The sequence below is a fragment of the Canis lupus genome, chromosome 30 (assembly GCF_003254725.2).
Source record: "Canis lupus dingo isolate Sandy chromosome 30, ASM325472v2, whole genome shotgun sequence".
Lineage (NCBI taxonomy): Eukaryota > Metazoa > Chordata > Mammalia > Carnivora > Canidae > Canis > Canis lupus.
In genome coordinates this window covers 28913195-28937792 of record NC_064272.1, presented here as the reverse complement: position 1 = coordinate 28937792, position 24598 = coordinate 28913195, and the positions used below count along the sequence as shown (strand labels likewise).

Sequence of the window (24598 nt, the reverse complement as noted above, 5' to 3'; positions counted from 1 at the left end):
TGCTTCCTTGTAAGTCTTCATGCTTCCTCAGTGACCAGAATTATAAGGTCATCTTGAATGTACCATCAGGTCACATCTGCTCTGACTGGAGAGAGATTTGGGTGAAGGCTCAAATGAGAAAAGAATGGCAGGTTGTAGCATCTGTTACATTGACTGGTTGTTCTGTGGCAAGCCACTTAACCTCTGCATTTCCGTGCAGAAAAATGAGGGTAGCACTTGGTTCTTTATTCTCCCAGGGCTATTTTGATGTTTAAGGAAGGACTTTACAATATTAACAGAGTTCAGTAATAGGGGACACTCTGTTTCTTTGCTGTGATTAGACTGTATGCCTTAGTGGGTTTTGTTTTGTTGTTTTAATCAGAGAACTTCTGAGAACAATTTGTTAAATGGGCCCAAAGTTAATGAAAACAAATGCTAATCTGCTTTTTTTTTATACTTTCTGTGTTATTCTAAGCATTTGCCAAGTTGCCTTCTGAATTCCTAAATGATATGTATGTTTAATTTATTAATAGGCTTCATTTGAAGATTGACTCCTTGGTAATTGTATTAGGAAAAGAGCACTTTTGCATTTTCGCAATCTTACCTGTGCTTTCGTAAGGGAAATATTACTCTTTCTTTATAGCTTGTGTTTATAACGTATCAATATCATTAGTATCTCATGGTTGTCCATTAGATTCATATACAGGCCATGTTTTACTGAATCTCTACAAAATCAGCTAATCTCCTATCAAAGTAATGCATCCCAGTAGAACTTAACTGCCACCCTAGATATGTGTGAACTTGAGCACAGATACGTACATGTGATATAATAAGAGAGCCTGAAACTTGGAGGTCTTGACTGTACTACTCATTATATGACCTGAGCAAGTCACTTCAGATCAATTACCTTACCTATATAATGAGAATAGTAATACCTATATGTACTTGTTCGGATTAAATGGGAGAACCTGTATAAAAACTCTTCATAACCTCCCATCAAGGCAGGTTCTGAAAGCATTTTTAAATACTCCGTGGGCCTAGATAAGCAATATGACTTGTATTTAAAATAGGCTCAGGGGATGCCTGGGTGGCTCAGCGGTTAGGCGTCTGCCTTTGGCTCAGGGTGTGATCCAGGAGCCTGGGATGGAGTCCTACATTGGGCTCTCTGCATGGAGCCTGCTTCTCCCTCTGCCTCTCCCTCTGCCTCCCTCTCTCTCTCTCTCTCTCTCTCTCTCTCTCTCTGTGTGTCTCTCATGAATAAATAAATAAAATATTTTTTAAATAAATAAAAAAATAAAATAGGCCCAGAACTAGTGATACACCAGGGACAGGCGAGGATTTAGACCTTTGGCAATTTGGTGATATATAGTGAAATATATAAATATATGCATATATTAAATATGCATGCCTCTTGACTCAACATTTTTTCTTAAGGAACTTTACCCTCAAGATACATTTGTATTGGGCAGCCCTGGTGGCTCAGCGGTTTGGCGCCGTCTTCAGCCCAGGGTGGGATCCTGGAGACCCGGGATCGAGTCCCATGTTGGGCTCCCTGCATGGAGCCTGCTTCTCCCTCTGCCTGTGTCTCTGCCTCTCTGTCTCTCTCTCATGAATGAATAAATAAAATCTTTAAAAAAGAGAGAGAGATACATTTTTATTTGTGTCCCAAAATGTAGGCACAAGGATTTTTGCTATATTATTTGCATATTTGTCTAGATTCGTTTCGTTTTCAGATGATAGAGTTCAGGCTCACTTGGGGGTGAGGGTAGGGATGTGTCAAGGAGATGGGAAGAACTTGGAACTGATAAGTCCAGCAATATTCTCACCTCAGGCAGGCCAGATCCAGGACCAACACTGTCCTCAATCCTCAGGTTATGAAACATATTTATCTGTCTCTGTTTCTCTCAGCTCTGCTTTCTCTGTGTTTCATTTTCATAGGTAGTCTCCCTGTTTTCATGTAGTAGTTAGTCTCTGGTAGCTCCAGGCTAAGCTCCTTCCAGTTTAGCAATGAGGGGAGGGCAGAGGTGGGGAGGAATTGTCCTCTTTCTTTGTTGTTCCACAAAAGTCCTAGAGTTGACTCTTATTGTACTGGCATGGGTCAAGCTCCCATCCTTGACCCAGTTCCCCAAGGCAAGGGGATAGAATATTTTGATTTACCTGGCTTGAGTCATATCCTTGGAATGGCAGTGGGAAATGAATTGACCCCACTTTAACGATATGAAGTAGTATCGAGGAAATGGTGCTTCCTCACTGGAAGAGTCAAGTGGTGTTATCAGAGGAAGAAAGGATGCAGGCCAGCCAAAGCAATAGTTCACTATGTCTAATTCTAACACCAGATCATATAGATGCAACCTAAATGTCCATCAGTACTAACAAAAACTTAAATGTAATAGATCATAGGGTGGGTTACTCTGTGTCTGTTAAAATGAATGAGATAGAGCATCCCAGGTGGCTCAGTAGTTTAGTGCCACCTTCAGCCCAGGGCGTGATCCTGGAGACCCGGGGTCGAGTCCCACGTCGGGCTTTCTGCATGGAGCCTGCTTCTGTCTCTACCTGTGTCTCTGCCTCTCTCTCTCTCTGTCTCTCATGAATAAATAAATAAAATCTTTTAAAAAAATGAATGAGATATATTCATGAGATGACAAGAAAAAATGCCTACTATATAATATTAAATTAAAAATGAAGTTGCAGAAAAATATTCTTCATTATGTCAATGTATCTAATCTGTTATGGATGTGAATACTTTTTCTTCATATATTCCTGTACTGTTTTTGGTTTGCTGTTATATTTGTTTGAATGTGTATATATCACTTTCATAATTTAAAAAGTAATGCCCCAGGTTGCCCCTCTTCTGGACCAGGGACTGGAATTGACAGAGCTCAAGAACCATAGAAGCTGGATATATGACAGGAAAGCTGAAAGGATGGTATTCATGGAGCTGATATAAAAATAATGGGAACCCAGGGAAAAGATAGGACAAATTAAGCTGCTTTTGTAATATGGCAAGGGATTTATATCCTAGAAGAGTGACAGAGATTTGCTAGAAAAAGTAAATGTTAACCAAAAAAAGCATGTGGTTTGGAAGAGGTAGGATAGGGAGTGTAGAAAATAACTTTGGCAGCCACATGAATGAATGGGAAGGAGAACAGAGACTGAGGTGTAGGCAACTTAATGGAAGAAGAAAGTAGTGAATCTGGAGTCCAGAGATCTGGTGGTGTTACTTGGGTGCCCTGTTACCTAGGAAGGGTCACACATGTCTGGGTCTCCAACTCATATGTAAAATGGAATGAATTAGTTGTCCTGTTTTCTTCACAGGATGACAAGTAACAGAAAAGGGCTGCTTACATAAGGAAAAGACCATGTAATTCCGAGTTAGCCTGGACCAAAGTAAAGAACTGGTCTATAAAATGAACGATGTAGGAGAAGAAAGGGCTATGAAGATGTCATCAGACTGCCTTTGCCCATTAAATGGCTCAGATGACTCATTTTGTTGGTCATTTAATCTCTTTGGGTGGGCAGGTGCTTTTTTTAAAGATTTTATTTATACGTGAGAGATACAGAGAGAGCATCAGAGAAACACAGGCAGAGGGAGAAGCAGGCTCCCTTTGTGGAACCCAATGTGGGACTCCATCCTGGGACTCCAGGATCACACCCTGAGCCGAATGAAGACGCTGACCACTGAGCCACCCAGGCGTCCTGAGCAGGTGCTTTTTTGAGAGAGGGGAAGCATTTGTTTATGTGTAGCTTTTGGTTCTGTTAACTAAAACGAAGAGTTCTAAATAGTTCGCCCACATGTGGAAATAGCAAGGTAAAACTGCAGGTACCATATACAACCATCATGGAAGAATATACACAAAAGAAAACCAATGTAGAAATACTGTAATTCTGAGTTACTTGGAATCTTCATAGTGGTGGCTTGTCCAGTAGAGCTTTTTTTTTTAAAAAAAAGGTCATTTCTATGAAAAACAAACAAGAACTACCCATAAGTATCAACTCTGTTAGCACATCCTGCACATTTAAAATCTGATGAAGTTGTTTTTGCTCTGTATATGTGCATTTTAGCATCTTGAGGTAGGCATTGTACATTCCAAATAGAAAACTCAAGTGACATTTCATTGAATTTTTTTTTTGTTGTTTATTTACTTAGTATTTATCCTGCCCTTATCTACCATATGCTTGGACCAGTGCTAGGCACTGGCATATAAGCATAATTAACACATAGTAGTCATAGTGTTCAGACGGTCTTCTGTTAGAAGGGAGGACAGACACATGGACAAAGAAAGTATAATGGGAGTGGGACAAGATTGTCAAGAAGGGGTTCACTATTTTTTGAGTGGCCTCATTTTTTTTCTTTCATTCCTTTTAAGTGCTTGCTAGAACTTTCTTGACTTTGTAGTTGTTGCTCAGATGTGTGTTAAGAATTGGATATCTCTTTTTAGCATTTGAAACTCAGTAGATATTCTGTATCTATAACTTAATCATAGGAACTGTGAATGCAATACTAAAGAAAGTGCAAATTTTTCAGAGACTGGGTTTTTGTCCTGTAAGTTTTTACCAGTTCTGAGCTATGTTAGTCTTTTTGCAAAGACAGAAGATACCCCACCCCCACCCAAGCCCAATACACAACACATTTTTAAACAGTTTTTATCTTAGGTGCTATTACAGAAAAAAATCTGTTCTCCCACCTTAGGTTTTCTTTCCTGGCTCCTTGGGATGAATACAACTTTGAACATGCTTTGAGGCTCAAGGCCTTGGTAATTGTGTGTGTGTAATACAGAAACTATAAATGCACAATTTTTGGGCTCAGGAACGTGAGATTTTTCATCTGCTCTTGCCTTTCTTCATCTTCTCTTTCCCAACCATACAAATTTGAGCTCATGTTAGCAGCATATGTTTAGCAATATTCAAATTCCCAAGTGGCCTGTGAACAAGATGATTATAAAACATTTTTTGTTACAGGACAAAGCAATCCTGATTCCTTAATTCTAGGTCTAGCTGGGGCTTTGTTTTCATTTTCTGTTTTCGTTTTTTGTTTTTTTTTTTATTAAGCCAGCATTTTGAATAGATTCATATATGAACTGATTCATACTGTAAAGAGGCATTTATAGAGTTATTTTCTGAGTTTTAAAGGCTGTTTTTATTTTCACCTTTTACTTCTTATGGAATACCATCCTGTTTATTTCCCTATTCCATCTGCTTTCTTGTTAAATGGACTTGTTTAATATCATCATTAATCCTGATGATAATTCACCATGTAAACAGTAATTTCCTGATCACTGACTGACACTAAAGAACATTCAGTAGTTGTACTAGAAGACAGCTACCATGAGACAGTTAAGTTTTGGAGAAAAACTGTCCTATTTTCTGGAAAAATTAAAAAATCAAACTGTGTAAACAAAAGGGAACTGCCAAGGTCATTATGTTCTTTTTTTTTTTTTTTTAAAGATTTTATTTATTTATTCATGATAGTCACAGAGAGAGAGAGAGGGGCAGAGACACAGGCAGAGAGAGAAGCAGGCTCCATGCACCGGGAGCCCGACGTGGGATTCGATCCCGGGTCTCCAGGATCGCACCCTGGGCCAAAGGCAGGCGCCAACCCGCTGCGCCACCCAAGGATCCCAAGGTCATTATGTTCTTAAAGGTTTTCTCCAGCCCTGATTTCAGATGCAGTCATCATCTACGTATACTTATTTTTTATGGAAATATTAATATAGGTGTTATTTTTTACATCCAGATATTAATATAGGTATGGGACTTAGTTGAACTTGCTTCACAGCTAGGTAATTTAGTTTTTCAAAAAGAGTGAAAGGCTAATTATTAAGCAATAATGTGATCAAATTGCCAAAAGCTTCGAGGTGGTTCTATTTCAGTTCTCAGCCTGATGTGCATTTAAAAATATCTCTACTTAGAGTAGTTACTGTTCATAATGCTTTATGGAATCTTTTTAGCTAACACTTTAGATGATAAAGAAGCCATTATCCTTGGTTTGGTGTGTTTAACCCAAGTTAAATTTATGACAGACTGAAAATTAGATGTCATGTTGTGCATCTCACTTCCTGTTCTGTGCGACTTGATACGTGTGTGAGCCGCATGTCCAGCAGGATTTATAAGAATTTGTTATTGATGGATGGGAAAGGTGTTTCAAAGTACCCTGCAAAAATGTACAAGATAGCATGTGCAGGGTATACCTAACCTTGCAGTTTTGGTTTATTTTTTTATTTTTGTTTTTTTTTATTTTATTTTATTTTTTTTTTAATATTTTTTTTCTTTATTTATTTATGATAGTCACACACAGAGAGAGAGAGAGAGAGAGGCAGAGACACAGGCAGAGGGAGAAGCAGGCTCCATGCACCGGGAGCCCGACGTGGGATTCGATCCCGGGTCTCCAGGATCGCGCCCTGGGCCAAAGGCAGGCGCCAAACCTCTGCGCCACCCAGGGATCCCTAGGAAGGAGATCTTATTTATGATTTATTTCAAAGCAGATGAGAGATTATTAAACTACCTTAGTTTCTGAGATTTCATGGATCAAAGACTTCATTGGATGTCTGCCTTGCCCACCTCTCTCACTTCATTCTCAGTACTTCATATTTACTTCCAGGAAGTATCTTGTTTACCACATTTACAGCTGTGTTGCATTTAGGGCTCTAGCCACCCCCCCCCAGTCTTATTAAAGGAGTTCACAGCATAATGTTGATTGATTAAAGATATCTTGAGCAGTGAATTCAAGATGGCTCTGCAGAAGAAAAGTGAAATAGCACATACAGGATTTCTCATTTAAATGCAGCCCAGGATAAGTCATTAGCATGTGCTAATCTCTGACCAAAGAGATAGACTTTCTTAGTGGGCTTATGTCCATGTCTTTCATCACCAGTACTGGCCACTTATGGGAAGTCATGTGAAAAACTAGGCACAGAATGGAACTTGCGTGGGCATCTTCCTGTACAGATAATTCTAATAAATTATGGCTCCATCTCCCAAAGAGACTTTTATATTTGGCACGTTTTCTGTCAAAACCTAAGAAACTAAACAGACAAGTCTTTTAAATAGCCTTAAAATGATTCCTGTTAAAATATATTAAGTCTGGATATTCTGATGTGAAAGAACTTTTGAAAGAGACTGATCAGTTTTCTGAGTCCTCATAATATATGTATTGGTCATAAAACATTGCAGTGCCCTTTATTTCTACCTTCTAGATACAGAGTTTTCCAGCTAAGGTCACACTTCAAAATGACTTGTGGAATCATGCTTACATCCACTACCATAAGTTCGGGGTTAGTAGTTTTGAAGTGAAGTCACTGCATCTGTTTTTTAAAGTTTTAAAGGTATTTTCAAGAGAGACATTTCCAGTTGACTACCACTACCAGCTTACATTCTAATTTGACCCACACGTATTCTGTATAAGATGGAGGCATACTTCATTCATATGGATTCTGTGGCTTTAGAAAGAGGAACCTAGAAGGTAGCTAGAAGGAAATCCTAGCTATTGTCAGGAATTTGGTTTTAAAAGGAAACCAGGGCAGCCCTGGTGGCTCAGTGGTTTAGCGCCGCCTACAGCCTAGCGCATGATCCTGGAGACCCAGGAACGAGTCCGACATCGGGCTCCCTGCATGGAGCCTGCTTCTCCCTCTGCCTGTGTCTCTGCCTCTCTCTCTCTGTGTGTGTCTCTCATGAATAAATAAATAAAATCTTAAAAAAAAAAAAATGTAACCAGTCTAAACCCCTCCTTTTTATACATGAAAAGCAGAGAGACATGAAAGAATTTTCAGGGTTGGTAGCAGAACCAAATACTAGATCAAAGACTGACTTGAGCCCTTCCTACAATAGTATCTTAAACCTAGTCCATCTTTGAGAAAAGCTGCAAGCTACTCAGGAATCTAGACGTTGTCCTGAGCATCTGAAGCCTGTCAGAGTATTGTGAAGTGTCAGGGTATTTAATACAAGGAGCAAAAATGCAACCAGCAGGAACACCTCACATCTTTGAAGGTACTAGGGTGGAGTTATGAGTGATAGAACTCATAGTTAGAAATTATAGACATTACCCCGAATGCTTTTGTGACTTCTTAGTAAACATGGAAATTTCTGACAAGAGATGCCTAGATTTGTCAGAAACAAGACAAAGATTGTCAAGAACAAATGATCATTTGTCTCATTTAAACTGATCCTTAAGTATTGTCAGCAAGTCTAGGAAGTTATGTCAGTATTATATTTCTAAGCAGACCTGACTTCTAGCTTGTACTTCAGAAGGAGGATATTGGGCCCAGATTAGCAATTTAACCAATTAAAAGAATAATATGTTTATTAATTAGGATTAGATTTGGCTATGAAAAAAGATCCAAATAACAGTTCAGTCAAGGTAGAAATTGATTTTTTTTTTTTTTTTAGATTAAAAAGTCTAGTGGGAAGGGAAGTCCAACACTACTGATTACTTCACCGTCAACAGGGACTCACTTTTTTCTTTTTTGTTCCATTCATTCTTGGCACTGTCTGATATCCTCAAAGTGTCTGGTGGTTCTAAATGGCTGCTGGAGCTTGAGCCATCATCAGAGGAGAGCATACCTCCAAATTGCGTCAGCTACCATGAAAGAGCTTTTCTAGAACCACTTATCCAGCAATTTTTGCTTCTACCTCACTGGTCATTCCTGTTATCAAGGGAGGCTGGAAAGTTATAACTGGGAAGGTTGCTATTCCAGTGATTAGAAGTTTTCTTACTAAGTAAGGAGGGGAGGAGAGAATGGACACTGGGCAGGCAACTAACAGATCTGCCACAAAGTTGTTTTGAAGAATGTAATATTTAGGAAAATCAAATTTTAGTGACATCAAAAACTATTATATAGGATATAAATTTGAAAGGTCCCCAAACTAGCATCTCCCAAATGTCTGATTAATAAAAGTAGTGACTCTCTACGATGGTGTTCTGCTTTGGTTTTTCAGCAGGACACATTGGGAACAGGTGTTAGGTTTTGTGTACTTTAAACAAACTGAAAAATGAATTCAGAACAACAGGGGAGAAAAAGACACTTCAAATTGAATCTTGTTTCCTTTTAGAGATAGGGAGAATCGAAACAACCACAAGGACAATTCAGTGGATATTTATGGAGCTGGCAGGAGCAGAGTACACTACATTCGATGGTACGAGCTAGGGATGAACATATCAAAACACTGAAGTTGCTTCAGACCTAGATGGAACAAGAGATGCCAGCAGCACAAGAGAGAGGCATGAAATACATGGCATAGCAACGACATTGCACCAACTCCACATAGACCAGATTTCTCCTGGGGATAAGGATGGGGATGCTGGGCTAGAGGTTTAAGTCTCAGATATTGTCTAAGTCTCTTTGGGCTGCTGTAACAAAATATCATAGACTGGGTGGCTCTATAAAGTCAGAAATGTCTTTCTCACAGTCCAAGATCAGGTGTTGATCACAGTCAGGTTCTGGCAGAGACCCTCTTCTGCCTTTTTGCTGTGTCCTCACATGGTGGAAGGGGCTAGGGAGCACTCTAGGGTTTCTTTTATAAGGGCACAAATCTTAGTCCCGAGGGTTCTTAGAACCTTCATGATCTAATTTCTCCCCAAAGGCCTACCTCTTTTTTTTTTTTTTTTTTTAAGATTTTATGTATTTATTCATGAGAGAGGCAGAGACATAGGCTCCCCGCGGGGAGCCTGCTGCGGGACTCCATTCCAGGACCCTGGGATCCCAACCTGAGCAAAAGGCAGACAATCAACCACTAAGCCACTCAGTCACCCCTAGGCCTCACCTCTTAAAACCATCACATTGGGCATTAGGTTTTCAACATAGGAATTTGGGGAGGGAGAGGCAGAGACCCAAGCCTTCAGATTATAGCAGAGAGAATCACCTCTGCTTATATCCTGCTGTACATATTAAGAGAAGAGAGAGATGGAGAGAATGTTGTCTAAAAAACTTGTAGGCAGAAGCAACTGCACACCATGGTATACATAAATGTGTAAGATGGAAGTGCTTCTGCTCGAGAACAGATTTTTAAAATGTTCTGTAGTCTTGTTCGTATCTACTGTTCACATGGTGCCATTTAACACATATTTGCTGAATGCTTCATATTTACAATACACTTTAAAAAGGAAATTCATTCGCAAGTTGCCACTTAGGTGAGAAAGTCTAGATTTTGGCACCTCAGAGCTATGAATTTCAAATTTGGGGAAAGCCCAGCCTTGTCTCCCCCACCACACACACCCCTTCCTTTCAGAATTACTTACCAGTAACCAAACCCTGTGTGTTGACTTTGCCCCAGCTGATAGAAAACAGGAAAGTACAGAGACTGCCTGTGAGAAGAGGGTCAGGCTGCACCCTCTGTGACCTCAACCCTCAGTCCAAGTTCTCCTTGGGGTGCCAGCTGCAAACAGCTACGTGTGCCGTTGGCAGTAAGCATAGGGAGCACAGAGGAAACCACAGCTAATGCCACAGGGCCGGTTGGGCTGGCCTTTGAACACAGTGAGCTGTCTTTTGAACCTTTTATAACTGTGTACTTTCAGGCCTCCTTGGGGGAGAATAGTTTATGCTCTGATCCAGTAATGGATCAGGAACCATTCTCTGTCTTATACAGCAGTGGAAATACCTTTGTCACTCTGGTATAAAATAGCTGCTTATTTGAGGCCATTGTGCAGCGGCTCGCCTTTCCTGCCCATTATTAGTTCCCTTTGAAGCTGCTGTGCTCAGTTCTGGTTCTCCAGGAGGACTTTGAAAGAAAATGGACATCTCACAAATTGCACTTTCTGTCTACTCAGTGCTGATGGAGCGACCTCATATTTTGGGTTTTGTGTCCCCCACTCTGTACCCCATCTCTTCCCTGCTTGCAGGTGAAGGTCTGCCACAGGTGTATTACTTTGGACCATGTGGGAAATACAATGCCATGGTGCTGGAGCTCCTCGGCCCGAGCCTGGAGGATTTGTTTGACCTCTGTGACCGAACTTTTACTTTGAAGACGGTGTTGATGATAGCCATCCAATTGGTAAGTGGGGTGCTTACTTCAGCAGCACATATACTAAAATTGAAATGGTACAGAGACTACTAGCATGGCCCCTGCACAAGGATGACATGCAATTGGTAAGTGGGCATTGCTATTCTGCAGAAAGACAGATGGGTTCCCCAGCTACATCCTTGTGCCCCTTTTAGTGCTTTCTCAGCTGTAGTGACACCTGGTGAATGCACGCTCAGAGGATTGATGACATTCTACAAAGGAGGCCAGGCAAAAAGGGTTAACCTAGAGAAGTCACGGTGTATCTTTTGTGTGCTCTATTTTAAGAATTTGCACCTTGGAGCAACACCCTGCCCTTAACTGAAGTGGAAGCATATAATTTAGATTGAGAAGAAAGAGGATGATTAGGTGAAATTGTACAAATGCAAGTAATTTCCTTGATGTTTTATTTATAGGTTTTAAGCACATGGCTGTAAGGTACTGTACTCTCCCCTCACCCTTGCATCCAAGAAAGGGTTGGTGATGTAACCCACTGCTCTAACAATCAGATTCCCAAGCTGTGTGACCAAGAGCCTGTGTTAGTTCTCTGGCCTCCGTTTCTCACAGAGACTGGTAGAGCTGAAGAGACAGCTCTCTTACTCCAACCAGATTACACACCAGTGCCAGTTCAAGAGCAGTTAAGGCAGTTCCTTTGAGTATTTTGTCAGTCCCTTAGAGGAAGATGCAAATGTATCTTTATTGGTCTGAAATGATGATGGTCTCACGCACTTTACAGTAAAAGATTGGAAATGTTAGAAAGTTGACCTTGACCTTGACTTTTGAGTCCCAAATTCAGATGCCTGAGCTTCCCTTTCTGTGCTAAGTAGAAAAGTATCATAGATGGAAATAAAACCTAATGAAATGTGAAATAACTTTTTAAAAGATTTATTTATTTTAGAGCGCACATGTGCATGTGAGCGGGAGGAGGGACAGGAGAGGGAGATAGAGAATCCCTGAGCAGACTCCCCACTGCACAGAGCCCAACGTGGGGCTGAATCCCAGGACCCTGAGATCATGACCTGAGCAGAAATCAAGAGTTGGCCACTTATCAGTTGGCCACCCGGATGCCCCTGAAACAATTTTATGATTATCATTTGGGGCTCGGTTTATTTTCACATAAAAACTACACTTCTACCTCTGCTGCTAATTAGCTTTATGAAATCGGTCCAGTACTAACTTCTCTGGACCTCACTTCCCATATTTTTGCAAGAGAGAGAACTAGGCTGGGGAGTCCTGTCTGACTGAGGATAGGAAGGTGTGGGCAGGAGGTGCATGTGGCAGTGGCACCTGTCTCCAGAGGCCAATAACACTAGTCCTGGCTGGACATACTATTGCCTCTCAAACGCGTATTTTCTAAAGTACCCTAAAAACACCTAATTCCATGCATCATTTATAAATTGTAACATTATGAGGTAAAACTATATATTTTAGCTGAACAGTGCTGTCCCGTTTTCATTTATCTGGATATTATGTATATCTTTGTATCAGAGAATATTTACTGGTTTATAAGCATGAAGTGACTGAGTGGTGAAGAAGAAATTAGTTATATTTTTATTTCAGTGTTAAAACCTTGGGCTGATAAAAGAAAACACATTTTGATGTTTTTTTTTTTTCAATAAACTTCTTTAGAGTATTTTCATTGATGTTTTTTCTCTTTTAGCTTTCTCGAATGGAATATGTGCATTCAAAGAATCTCATTTACCGAGATGTGAAGCCAGAGAACTTCCTGATTGGCCGACAAGGCAATAAGAAAGAGCATGTTATACACATCATAGATTTTGGACTGGCCAAGGAATACATTGACCCTGAAACCAAAAAACACATACCTTATAGGGAGCACAAAAGTTTAACTGGAACTGCAAGATATATGTCTATCAACACACATCTTGGCAAAGGTGTGTTTATTTTCTGCTTCATGAAAAGGGCGGGTCCCTAAGATAACCTTTTATTCCAATGCTACTTTTGTCTTCATTGTGCATTATGACTTGTGATTCTTATTGCTTCACAAGGCAAGTGCTTTTTATACTTGAGAAACTAAAGTGGTAAATTAGTGACTTTCCTAAGTATCCTGTTGACAACTTAGTTTCTCAGTATTGTGGGTACTTGAATTCTTGTATTAAGATGATAGCATTTTAGTAAGTCTAGTGATAAATTTGGTGTTTACAGATGAATGACTCCATATATGACAGTTCTGAAAGGACATTGTGCTGGTTGGTATCTGTATTGGGGAAGTGTGTCCCTAAAACATGGACTCTGCTTCTGGTCACTGTGCATAATTCCAGGAATACTGGCTTTGAGGAAAAGCCTATGTCTTATTCACTGCAAATATATGAGTCTTGCCTTTTTTTCAAGATAGACAATTTATACAAATCCTTGCTAAAAGCTCTAATCAAGGCAGGAGGCCTTACTTGTTAGAGGAACTAGTCCAGAGGAGAATATTTAAAGAGAAGCCAAAAAAATAAATAAATAAATAACGAGAAGCCTAAGGAAGGCCAAATAGACAAGACCCTCGGCCCCTCACTAGCTTCTCCAGAAAAACTTCCCTTTTTATCTATTTTATATATTGGCCTTCCTTGGAAGATTCTATAGTAGAAAAGGTTCCACAGTGATTTTTTAAAATGTTTGAAAATCACCACTCTTGAGAGTAAAGTAGACATGTAAGCAGAATAATATTTTCAAGTTCCATACTCCTAGACATAGCTAATTATATTGGGTGTTAAGATATTAATGAATTTTTGTACACTAATAAGTGTTTTAAATGGCTGCAAGGTTGCCTTATTGAGTAAACTGCCTAGGTATTCAGATGAGGATTCTAATGTTAGTAAAGAGTGAAAATTATATTACAAAGTGTTATAACTTGAATTGAAATCATGAAGGCTGTCAGGATTTTTTTGGTAACCATATGGAAATCCTCACTTAACTAAATGTAATATTTTAAGATTAGACCAGAAAGTCCTCTGCCACTTACTATCTGTGTCATTTTGGAGAAGTTGCTTAATCTTCCTGAAACTTATCTGTAAAATGAAAGTAGTATTTCATAAGGATGTGTTTTGTGGGTTGAATGGGTAGTATATGTAACACAGATCTCTTGCATAGTGTTCAGTATTCCCTTTTCCTTCCTTTTTACTAAGAGACAGACTGTCGTAAATAGTAAAGACATGATTTTTTGGTTTAACTGACAGACTGTAGAAGTTCTAATGCCTGCTCCCTAGGTACAGCAATTCATGTTCTGATTTTATAATTCTTGTCAGGAAAGGCTAGAAGAGACAAGGGATGGGTATCTGTGTTATATTTGTACAAGGTACAAGGTAATGGTTATAAAGAAGGGATGCAAATCGTGGCTCCTGCACTTAAAGCTATGTGATTTTGGTCCAGTAACCTTCTTCTCTTAGCCTCAGTTATCTCATCTATGAAATGAGTATGATAATAGTACCTTATACTATAGGATTCTGATAATGCATGTAAAGGGTTTAGCATAGTGCATAATAGTAGCAAAGACTCAAAATGGTCGCCATATATTTATTTGATAAAATATGTTTCAAGTACACATGGTCATCAGACTGGGTTCTTTCATCTCTTGGCGTAGCTATTGCTGTTGGAACTTTTGAGTTTATCTCCAAGCTTGAACTTCCTGAGTTCCAGAGTTTTCCAGGTCACATTAAACCTGTCACTGTATTTTGTCCTCTCCATATTACAGAGAATACATATTGATGGTTTTCACATGCCCTTTAAACTCTGGTCAGGGTCTCAAAGCAGAGAGGTTTCCATAGGAATTCCAATCATACCGGTTTTAAAATGTGTAGCATTCTCTATGTTGTAATGAAGAAGAGAAGTGTGGACAGCCCCCGGTGACTCAGTGGTTTAGTGCCACCTTCAGCCCAGGGTGGGATCCTTGGAGACAGGGGATCGAGTCCCACATCCGGCTCCCTGCATGGAGCCTGCTTCTCCCTCTGCCTGTATCCCTGCCTCTCTCTATATATGTCTCTCATGCATAAATAAATAAAATCTTTTAAAAAATAAAAAGAAGTGTATCTTCAAGTGCCTTGGAGCGAATTGCCTGTTAATTTTGTGAGGGAGAATAAGGGAAGCAGCCTCCCAAACCTGACATGACTGCATTAGATTAGCTACCTTCTAGCTGATTAAGGTAGCCTATTTTGTATTCTCTAACAGTTGAGGTTAGGATGAGAACAATGGGGCACCTAGCCCCTTTCTTCCAGCAAAGTATATTTGACCTAGAATCAGGGATGTGACACATGTAAACCAAGCATCTTTTTGAATGGCTGAAACCAGGCTTTTATGGTGTGAAGAATTCTAGGTGCTACTGGTCCCACTCATATTAAAACCTTTCTTCTAAAAAAAAAACAAAAAAAAACCAAAATAAAAAAATCTTTCTTCATGAAAAAAATGAGGGCATGTGGAAATACTGAATTACATGAATGTGAAGTTTTCAAAGTATGGAAATAAGGGATCCCTGGGTGGCGCAGTGGTTTGGTGCCTGCCTTTGGCCCAGGGCACGATCCTGGAGACCTGGGATTGAATCCCACGTCGGGCTTCCGGTGCATGGAGCCTGCTTCTCCCTCTGCCTGTGTCTCTGCCTCTTTCTCTCTGTGTGTCTCTCATGAATAAATAAATAAAATCTTAAAAAAAAAAAAAAAGGAAATAAAGCATGACTCTTCATGCTTTATTTTAAGCCTTCTACCCCTCTTTTTATTGAGGGGTAGAAGGCTTAAATTATAGATTATTAATGGCTCAAATTATCATAGATTAATTACTTTAGAATTTTAGAACTGGAAAATTACTTTTCAGATTATCTAAATCAACCACTTTATTTTCAGATGAGCGGATTGCAGCCCAAAGTACATGACTTGGCTATGCTTAATTTCACATGGATCAATTAATGGAAAGAATCGGCCAGGAGCTAGATAACCTGACTCAGGAGCCATTGATCTTCCTATGATTATAATTTCCACAGCTATTTTTCATAGTGCTAAGTATTTGGAAAACTATTTTATTAGTTATTCCAGTGGGTTTAGGTGTGGATGGTTTTAATTTAAAAAAAAAAAACACATTTTATAATGGGCTTTACTATGGAGAGAAGTTGGGCTTTTTTCTCAAATGCTGATCGGCATTGAAAATGTGGAGAGTTTTGCCCTCTAGTGCTCAACTGACAAAAGTGCAACCATTTGTCCAGTGAATTTTTTATTATCAAGGGGGCCTCTTGTTACAGGAAGTGGATATAAAAATGGAAAGGCAATGAGTAGGTGTGATACAGTGTGAGAAACTGCAGGGTGTGGGTTCTCTATCTGCCCTGCTTTGTAGGAGGCCTCAACTCACCCTGCTTGTACTTTCTTTTTTATTCGTGTGTCTTTAGGTTCTGCTAACAAACTCTTTTCATCTAGTGGCTTTTTGTTTTCAATTATATATAAAATTTGTTGCAAATCTCAGGCAAGCGTGTAGACAAAAGCTTCTGTTGGTCTTGCTGTTTTATTTCATTCTTTTTAAGACCATTTCAATTGATGTGCATCCACTCATTTTTGTTATTTGTCTCTAGTCAGGGTGCCTCCCTTTTCCCAATACTTGACCACCTTGCCAAAAACCGTGTTCAAACTGCAATTTAGAAAGTTGCCTTTTCTTTCCTCCTCTGCCCTGTAGAGTTCTATTCACTCTTTTTCATGCACATTTCCCATAATTGGAGGCAGTCCTTAAACATATTGTACTTTTGTATTTTGAGCTGAGTAGCTTTCCCTGCCTCCCTGCCTCTTCGATTTTTCCTTCCTACACAAAGAAAGCGTGATTGAGTGTAGAGTAGCCCCTTAGTCTTGTCTCTCTAATTTCTCTTGATAAAACCCTAAACTTCATTTGGAGACATAAACACATAAGATGTCTGAGATGAGCCATAAGTGGCAAATAAGGAATAGAGGGGCATGTACTACTTACATTCATTCTGCCAATAATGGTAGTGGATGTTTTATGAGATGAAATGACATTTTTTATTAAATATTCTTCAGTTCTTTGCCATCTTAGTCTTTCCAGTTAAAAGAAAAGAAAGAAAAATCTAACAACTGGTTTTACATGATAAGGCCCCAGAATGTGGGGATCCTGTTTTATGTGCCCATAAAGGGCACCTCCCATAATAAATTTTAAATTTTTCTTAGGGTGGCTATGGAACATGGTACAGATGGATTGAAGCTGAGATTCTACATTGATGTTTATGGCAAACTAAATTTTATTTGTTAATTTTTACGATGAATTAAAAGTACTAGCCATGTGTGCTAGGCATTCTACAGCTTGTGTCTCTGCAGGCCTAGCCAAAATGGACTGTTTATTTTTATTTTATTTTATTTTTAAGATTTTATTTATTCATGAGAGACACACAGAAAGAGAGAGAGAGGCAGAGACACAGGCAGAGGTAGAAGCAGGCTCCACGCAGGGAGCCCGATGTGGGACTTGATCCTGGGACTCCAGGATCACACCCTGGGCCAAAGGCAGGTGCTAAAATGCTGAGCCACCCAGGGATCCCCGCTGAGCCACCTAGGGATCCCAGAATGGACTGTTTAAAAGTTTTAGCTATTTAATCTGCTTCTCACTTTCTGTGATGGTAACCCAAAGGGTAACTGTAGCCAAATATGTGAAAATATATCTTCATATAATTTCTTTTAAATTACCTGACTTTCAGGAAGGTGACAGCAATGACTGAGGGGTGGTTACTCACCATTTAGTGATTTGGATTTGGTTTCAGTTTAGGATTTGCTCTTTTCCTCTTTACTTGCCAGTGACAGCAAAGGAAGTACATAAAGTTTTTTGGTTTTGATCTAAAATACTATCCCTGGTTTAGCTGCACAAAGAATGAGTAAGCAGAGCCTTTCCAGAGCAGAAGGTTTTCTGAAGGGATTACTCGGTTTTGAACCCCTTTCTGCTTTAATAACTGCAAACATAATGTGTGATCTGTCTTCCCTTTTAGAGCAAAGCCGGCGGGATGATTTGGAAGCCCTAGGCCATATGTTCATGTATTTCCTTCGAGGCAGCCTACCCTGGCAAGGACTCAAGGTATCCTTGAAAGTGTTCAGCAGAGGGCTTTGTTTCAATATGCAGTTGTTAATGGAGGGGTTGCTGACTCGATGTCTCTAAGAAGCACAGTCGGGAAGATGGGTTGGCTAGAGATGAGAAACAGGGACTAGTTACATCAGTCTATGATAAATGCTTCCCTGGGCTTTGGGAGCTCTGGTTTACCTACGTTTGTGGTCTTCCCCTTCTGAATCCTTCTTCCTTGTTTTGGGGTTTTCCATAATCTCTTCCCTTGTTCCCTCCCAGCCTTGGCAGTGCTGCTTTTCTCTGTGTCACTTTCCTCCTCCACTACCATTATGTAGCAGGAAGAGTGTTCCCAGTGTGCTAGGGAATTTCTGGAACAAATTGATGACAGCAGCTGCTACACATTTTACCAGCAAGGCCAGCAGGGCTGGGTGTGCCCCTAAGGAGAACTAGAAAATATTTGTTCATCCTCTTAGTCTGTAGGCTAAGGGACCACCTGAACTAAAACAAAAATGAAGGTTTAATGTTATATTTCACATGTTTTATTCAGTAAATGCCCATGTAGACATTAGCCATTCCTTAGGAAGCATGTAGTTTAAATAGCCTTCCATAGTTAGGTATCTGTACAGTGCGTTTGTGTTCAAGGTAACTATTGATAATAATTATAACCACTGCAATTACTTCATGCCTCTGGCTAGTTAGAGTAGGAAATGGTGAGCCTCTCAGCCATTTTAAGTCCCATTAGATAGTTAAATGTGAGACATATTTTTGAGTTGTAATTTATTTCAACGTGTTAGTATGGAAAAAAACTAAATCAATAGTTTTGGGTACCTCTACACCCCTAACCCCCTCCCTCTCTCCCTACAGAAGGACAGAATGATTCATTTGCTGTGCTTTCTGGTCTGTTGTCCTGAAAAGTAAATCTTTTGCCCCTTCCCTTTAGGAAGATTTTATTTCTTTCCTCTTAAATTCCTCTCCTAACACCTCCTAGTCTTCTCCTAGTCATATATATATCTTCTCATTGGTATTAATAGCTGTCAGATAAGAGTTTCACACTCTCTTTGCTCATCACATAGCCAAACAATGCATTTGTGTATTATTAATTGTTCGAAACTTTCCCATGGTCCACAAATCATTTTAGTGGCAGTCATAGATCTAAAATTCCTCCAACTTACTTTAGAACACTATTCCTTAAATCTGGGTGCAGCAGGCTAGCGAGAGCCTCACGAGCATCCCTTGAGACCATGTTGGTCCAAGCTCCAGGAGCCTTCTGTCTATAATCCCGAGCAAACCAGACTTGGCTGTTTTGAACCACTGACATATATCAAACCTGTCTGGTAGCCATGCCTCTATCATAGATAACACTTTTCCCTCTAGAAGCACACTGTGGAAAGGCATGTGTTTCTACTGCTTATTCTTTTTTTCTGTTCAGCTTCACAGTAAATATTCTTTCGAGCTATCTATCTGTCTGCCCCCGCTTGGATTAGCAGTATTTTTTTTTTTATCTTATCATAGAACTGATCTAAGAGGGGGAAGGCTGAATCACTTTTGAACCTTTTGAAAATACTGCCATACGATATTTTTACTTTGTTATCCTAGCCACTCATCTCATTACATTTGATTGGGTTTATCTGAACTAAATATACTTAGAAGGAAAACCTTCCAGAACAGAGCAGATGTTAAGTACATCATCTCTACTACGTTTCTTATTTATTAGAAAGAAGACTGAGAATAGCAAATCTTGCGAGTTTGAGTTAAACAACCATCACGTCCCCAAACGTATTAGACCTCCCGTACTTGGTACCTCTTTCCAAATAACTTTCTCTCTCTACTCTACAGGCTGATACATTAAAAGAGAGATATCAAAAAATTGGTGACACCAAAAGGAACACTCCCATTGAAGCTCTCTGTGAAAACTTTCCAGGTAGGATGCTAGAAGGACAGTCCAGCCAGTGTGACTGAAGCGCTGAAGTAGGTGGAGACCATGACTTGGTATCTCTAGATAAGGGTGCTCTCCAGAAAATTCACATTTCCTTTTATTGTCATTTAGACCAAGACAGGTTTTATCACTTTCACTTGGGCCATAAAGAAAACACCAGATATTCCTGGGTTGGCCCAGAGCTTCTCGCCATGGGAAGCATTCAACTCATGAGCATGGCCTTTCACCTCTTTTCTACAGAAGAAATGGCAACCTACCTGCGATATGTCAGGCGATTAGACTTCTTTGAAAAGCCTGACTATGAGTATTTACGGACCCTCTTCACAGACCTCTTTGAAAGGAAAGGCTACACGTTTGACTACGCCTACGATTGGGTTGGAAGGCCCATTGTAAGTATCCTGTTTTACCTCCTCACTTTAAACCAGTGCTACCTCACCACTTGACTTGCCAGACTTTCTGCTTGAGTCTGTAGAAAAAACATTCCTTTGACTGTAGACTTTACATTTGCCAACCTTTTCAGGGTGATTGCCATAGGTTGCAATTACTAGAGTTAGGAAATAAGAGCAACTCCTTTATATGTTTTTAAGATTATGACCAGTATGTCCTAAGATAGCAGAACTTAAGCCAATTCTTAAGAAGAAATTTAATTTGAATGATCCAGAAACTGGTGCTACATAAGCTGATAAGGTACTTGACTTCTACAGAGTAGATAGAACCCAGCCCCATAAGAAACTTTCGAATTGGCTCTTTTGGCCAGGGGTCCACAGTGCCTAAGAGCATGCTAACACATCACTGTAGAATGTTTTTCTTATTTTCCACGGTAAGCTACTCTCCAGTGAGCTCTTGAGGACCAGGCGGCCTCCCTTTTGCAGATAAACAAAAGACAAGAAAAGTGGAAACTGCCCTTGGTGGCTGAAAATAATAATCACTAGTGTTTTATTACAATTAGAATGATGCTCTCCTTTGTGGAGGCATTAAGTTGGCCCATTTTCCATCTGATGTTTTGTTCTGTCTTTCCAGCCTACGCCAGTAGGGTCAGTTCATGTAGATTCTGGTGCGTCTGCAATAACACGAGAAAGCCACACCCACAGGGACCGGCCATCACAACAACAGCCTCTCCGAAATCAGGTACGTGCTGGGCCTTCGTTATTTCAGACATTCTTCCTCTTCGTGGATAATACAAACACTGAAAGTCTTCAGCTTCTCTGCTTCAGTGTATACATTGAAATTAAAGACAAAGAACTTGCCATCTCTCAGTGGTGTGTTGCGGCCCTCCAGCATCCCTCAGGGCTTTGTAATGCTGCTGAGATGCAGCTGGGTGACCTACATCAAGTATCCAGTCGAGAGAATTTAGGCTTGTCCAAGTCTGTTGGCTGAAAAAAAAGTCTGCCACAGCCTTGAAAGACCTGCTGAACATACAGGATGAACAGAGAAGCCTATTTTGAGCCTCATCTGCAGTCCAGTGTGTCAATCTTGCCAATGCTGAGGGTTTTGTTGTTGTTGTTTGGCTGGTTATGAAGAGTGGGTAAGGGATGCCTGGGTGGCAGTTCCCTCAGCAGTTCAGCGCTTGCCTTCGGCCCAGGGCGTGATCCTGAATACTGGGGATCGAGTCCCACATAGGGCTCCCTGTATGGAGCCTGCTTCTCTCTCTGCCTATGTCTCTGCCTCTGTGTGTGTGTGTGTGTGTGTGTGTGTGTGTGTCTGTCTCAAATAAATAAATAAATAAACAAAAAATATATAAATATAATTTTAAAAATTTTATAAGAAAAGAAGAGTAGGTAATTTAGACTTCAGCTGACGTAGGCATAAACTGGCACCTCTCTTCCCCCTTTTGCCCCTGTTCCCAGGTTAATTCTAGAACTTGCCAATATCTGAGATGGTGTAGTGAAGACTCAGCTTTGCTTTAGGCCACTCCAGAGAAGGCCATGTCATCAGTCCTTCAGTGTTCATAGTTTGAAAAACTAGTGGTCAGTGTGAGAGGCTTCCCTCAGCCTAAAGACAGGAGAGGCAAACACACAAAAATCGACAAATCTGACAACATTTAAAGAAAGGGGTCACTGATTGGGAAGTAAAATGACGACTTTCATCTTTATATCATATATAATTGACCCTTGAACAACACAGGTTTGAGAGGTGTGGGTCTACTTATATGTGGATTTTTTCAATAAATATAGTACAATACTGTAAATGTTTTCTTTCTTGATTTTCCTAGTAACATTTTTTTCTAGCTTTATTGTAAGTACAGTATATAGTATGTTAGCCTTATTGTAAGTACATGTAACATACAAAATATGTGTTTATTGACTGTTTATATTACTGGTAAGGATTCTGGTCACCAATAGGCTATTAGTAGTTAAATTTGGGGGGAGTCAAAAGTTATATGGGGGTTTTTGACTTCATGGTGGCCAATGCACCTAACCTCAATGTTGTTCAAGAGTCAACTGCACATTGCTAAGAGAAAACTGAGGACCCTAGTAGATAAATAAACAAAGGATAATAAACAGATACACATGCGCGTACAGACACACACACACAGTCATTATCACCTATCAAATTAGCTTGTTGTCCTCACCCCTGACCTCATTTTTTAATATTCACAAATATTTTTATAATAAAATGCAAAAACATTTATCTCAGATGTACATATGAAACCACATAGCACATAGAAATACATACACATATAGGTAAAGTGAAGTATATACAAATAACAGATAGACTCACCATAAGTATATACTTGTAGCAAAATGGCTTGGTAAGAAAAAAAAGTATAAAGGAAGGAAATCTATGTATTAGTAGCTAAAAGAAAGAGTAGATAGGCAAAAAGGTAGGGGTTAGCAAATCATGTACACTAATTGGGTCCATAGTTATACGCTTTAATCAAAGTAGTTGGCTAAGAATTATGATTTGACTGACCTCTGATTTGACAACAGAGTACTGTTGACTTCTGCAGTTTTTCTCTTTTGCCTTCCCTTGTTAAAAGTATAGCTGAGTGCATAAACTGCCACTCTCATACATTGCTCTGGACTCTGCAAATTGTTACAAATTTTCCAGAAGGTAATTGGATGAAGTTACTGTTCTTTCGGATAGAAAAATCTTAGTATTTTGAATCAATCATAATAAAACAACCCAAGATCTAGATTAAGTTATGTGCATAAAATTGTTGCAGTGTGATTTGAAACAGATTTAGAAACGATCCATCTATCTAATCCTAAAGGAAGTGTTATGGATCCTGTTCAAATCTTTTATTGAATAAACTGGGCTATAATAAAGTGAGTTACAGTGTACTTATTCAGTGGAATATTATGTAGCCATTTAAAATAATATTTGGAAAACTTGTGGCAACTGAAAATGTTTATGGTTTGTAGAATGAAGAAATCAGATTGCAAAATTAGAAATACATCTTGTTTCCCCTCAGGGGAAGGGAAAACGAAAAAAATCAGCGAGAGGAGATAATGCCAATTTATTAACAGAAATAGTGTTGCAACTGATAATATTGTGGATAATATTTTTCCAAACTATTCTGTGATGAAGTTATATTCCTTATGATGAAAGGTACATTTAAATAGAAAATATATGGAAAGAAAAAAATAATTTAAGTAGTCAGTGAAGTCAGCATATCTGCCCACTCAAGTTTTCAGAATATTTCAAACTAAAATAGGTATTTATTTCCTTTAGTTTCGCTTGTCATTTCTGCCTCAGTGAATTCTTAATCAACGTTGCTGTTTTGAATAGATTTTAAAAGCAGGAGGGAAAAAAAGTAGGAGGAAGAAGAGATGTTGAAAACCTGGATTGTCAAGGTGAAAAAGTCAGTCATACCTAGTGTCTGAGTAAAAGTAGTGATTTTCAGTGTACTTTTAAGTGAAGGGTCATTAAACCAGTCTGTGTAATTAGGAAATCTTATCTGCAAAGCAATAATAAGCTGCTTTTTGAAGAATTGAATCTTGAAATTCTCTCTGATTTTTTTTTTCTTTTAGGGTTTTTTTAGTATCCTATGGCTGCTAAGGGATTGAAAATCCCCACATTAATGCAAATTTTATACTTCCCTCCCAGCAGGATTCTTAATCCTTGCTGGGTAGAATTCTTTCTGCACTGTGCCCTATGGCTAAATGTTTTTCTGATGTCTCCTCTACCTTTACACTGTGTCTTGAGCTGTGGTCTCTACTTTTGTTCCATCTTTAGGGTTGTCTTCTTATGTGTTGGGGGTTTTGTTTTTTATTCTTAAGAAAAATTGCTGTTAAATAGGTCCCTTACATGACTCTAGGAATTGAAATCAGAATGTTCTTTTTTAGACTGATTCTTTTCAATTTTATTTTTTTTTTAAAGATTTTATTTATTTATTCATGATAGTTACACAGAGAGAGACAGAGAGGCAGAGACACAGGCAGAGGGAGAAGCAGGCTCCATGCAGGGAGCCCGACGTGGGATTCGATCCCGGGTCTCCAGGATCACGCCCCGGGCCAAAGGCAGGCGCCAAACCGCTGCGCCACCCAGGGATCCCTCTTTTCAATTTTAAAATCAGCAAAAGAAGAAAGTTAAGTTTCTCTGTGAGAGATATTGACATTTATTAACCTCACTTTCAGGGCAGCTAACTTTTTGTCAACAATTTCCATTAAATAAGTCTAGCTGAGGACCTGCTCTGTGCAAGTATGCCCTAGGGGGTAC

General features: G+C 39.5%; 1 protein-coding gene and 1 non-coding gene across 40 annotated transcripts in view; both read left to right on the top strand.

Annotated features, from left to right (window-relative positions):
* Positions 1–24598, top strand: part of CSNK1G1 (casein kinase 1 gamma 1) — a 169850-nt gene that overhangs the window by 112239 nt on the left and 33013 nt on the right. For 25 of the 39 annotated variants that reach the window (XR_007407285.1, XM_049104198.1, XM_049104183.1 and 22 more), the window contains 7 exons: positions 9025–9108; positions 10811–10962; positions 12629–12863; positions 17930–18015; positions 19837–19921; positions 20177–20325; positions 20957–21064. Coding sequence is in view for 38 of the 39 variants with exons in the window: in XM_049104183.1 (XP_048960140.1) it covers positions 9025–9108; positions 10811–10962; positions 12629–12863; positions 17930–18015; positions 19837–19921; positions 20177–20325; positions 20957–21064 (899 nt within the window). In the remaining variant the exon portion in view is untranslated. The remainder of the gene's footprint in view (positions 1–9024; positions 9109–10810; positions 10963–12628; positions 12864–17929; positions 18016–19836; positions 19922–20176; positions 20326–20956; positions 21065–24598) is intronic. The other 14 variants (XM_035708580.2, XM_025472521.3, XM_025472523.3 and 11 more) reach the window with 3 other exon arrangements.
* LOC112676226 (U6 spliceosomal RNA) lies at positions 10972–11079 on the top strand. Its single transcript, XR_003146395.1, has one exon. It is a non-coding gene; the product is annotated as a U6 spliceosomal RNA (small nuclear RNA).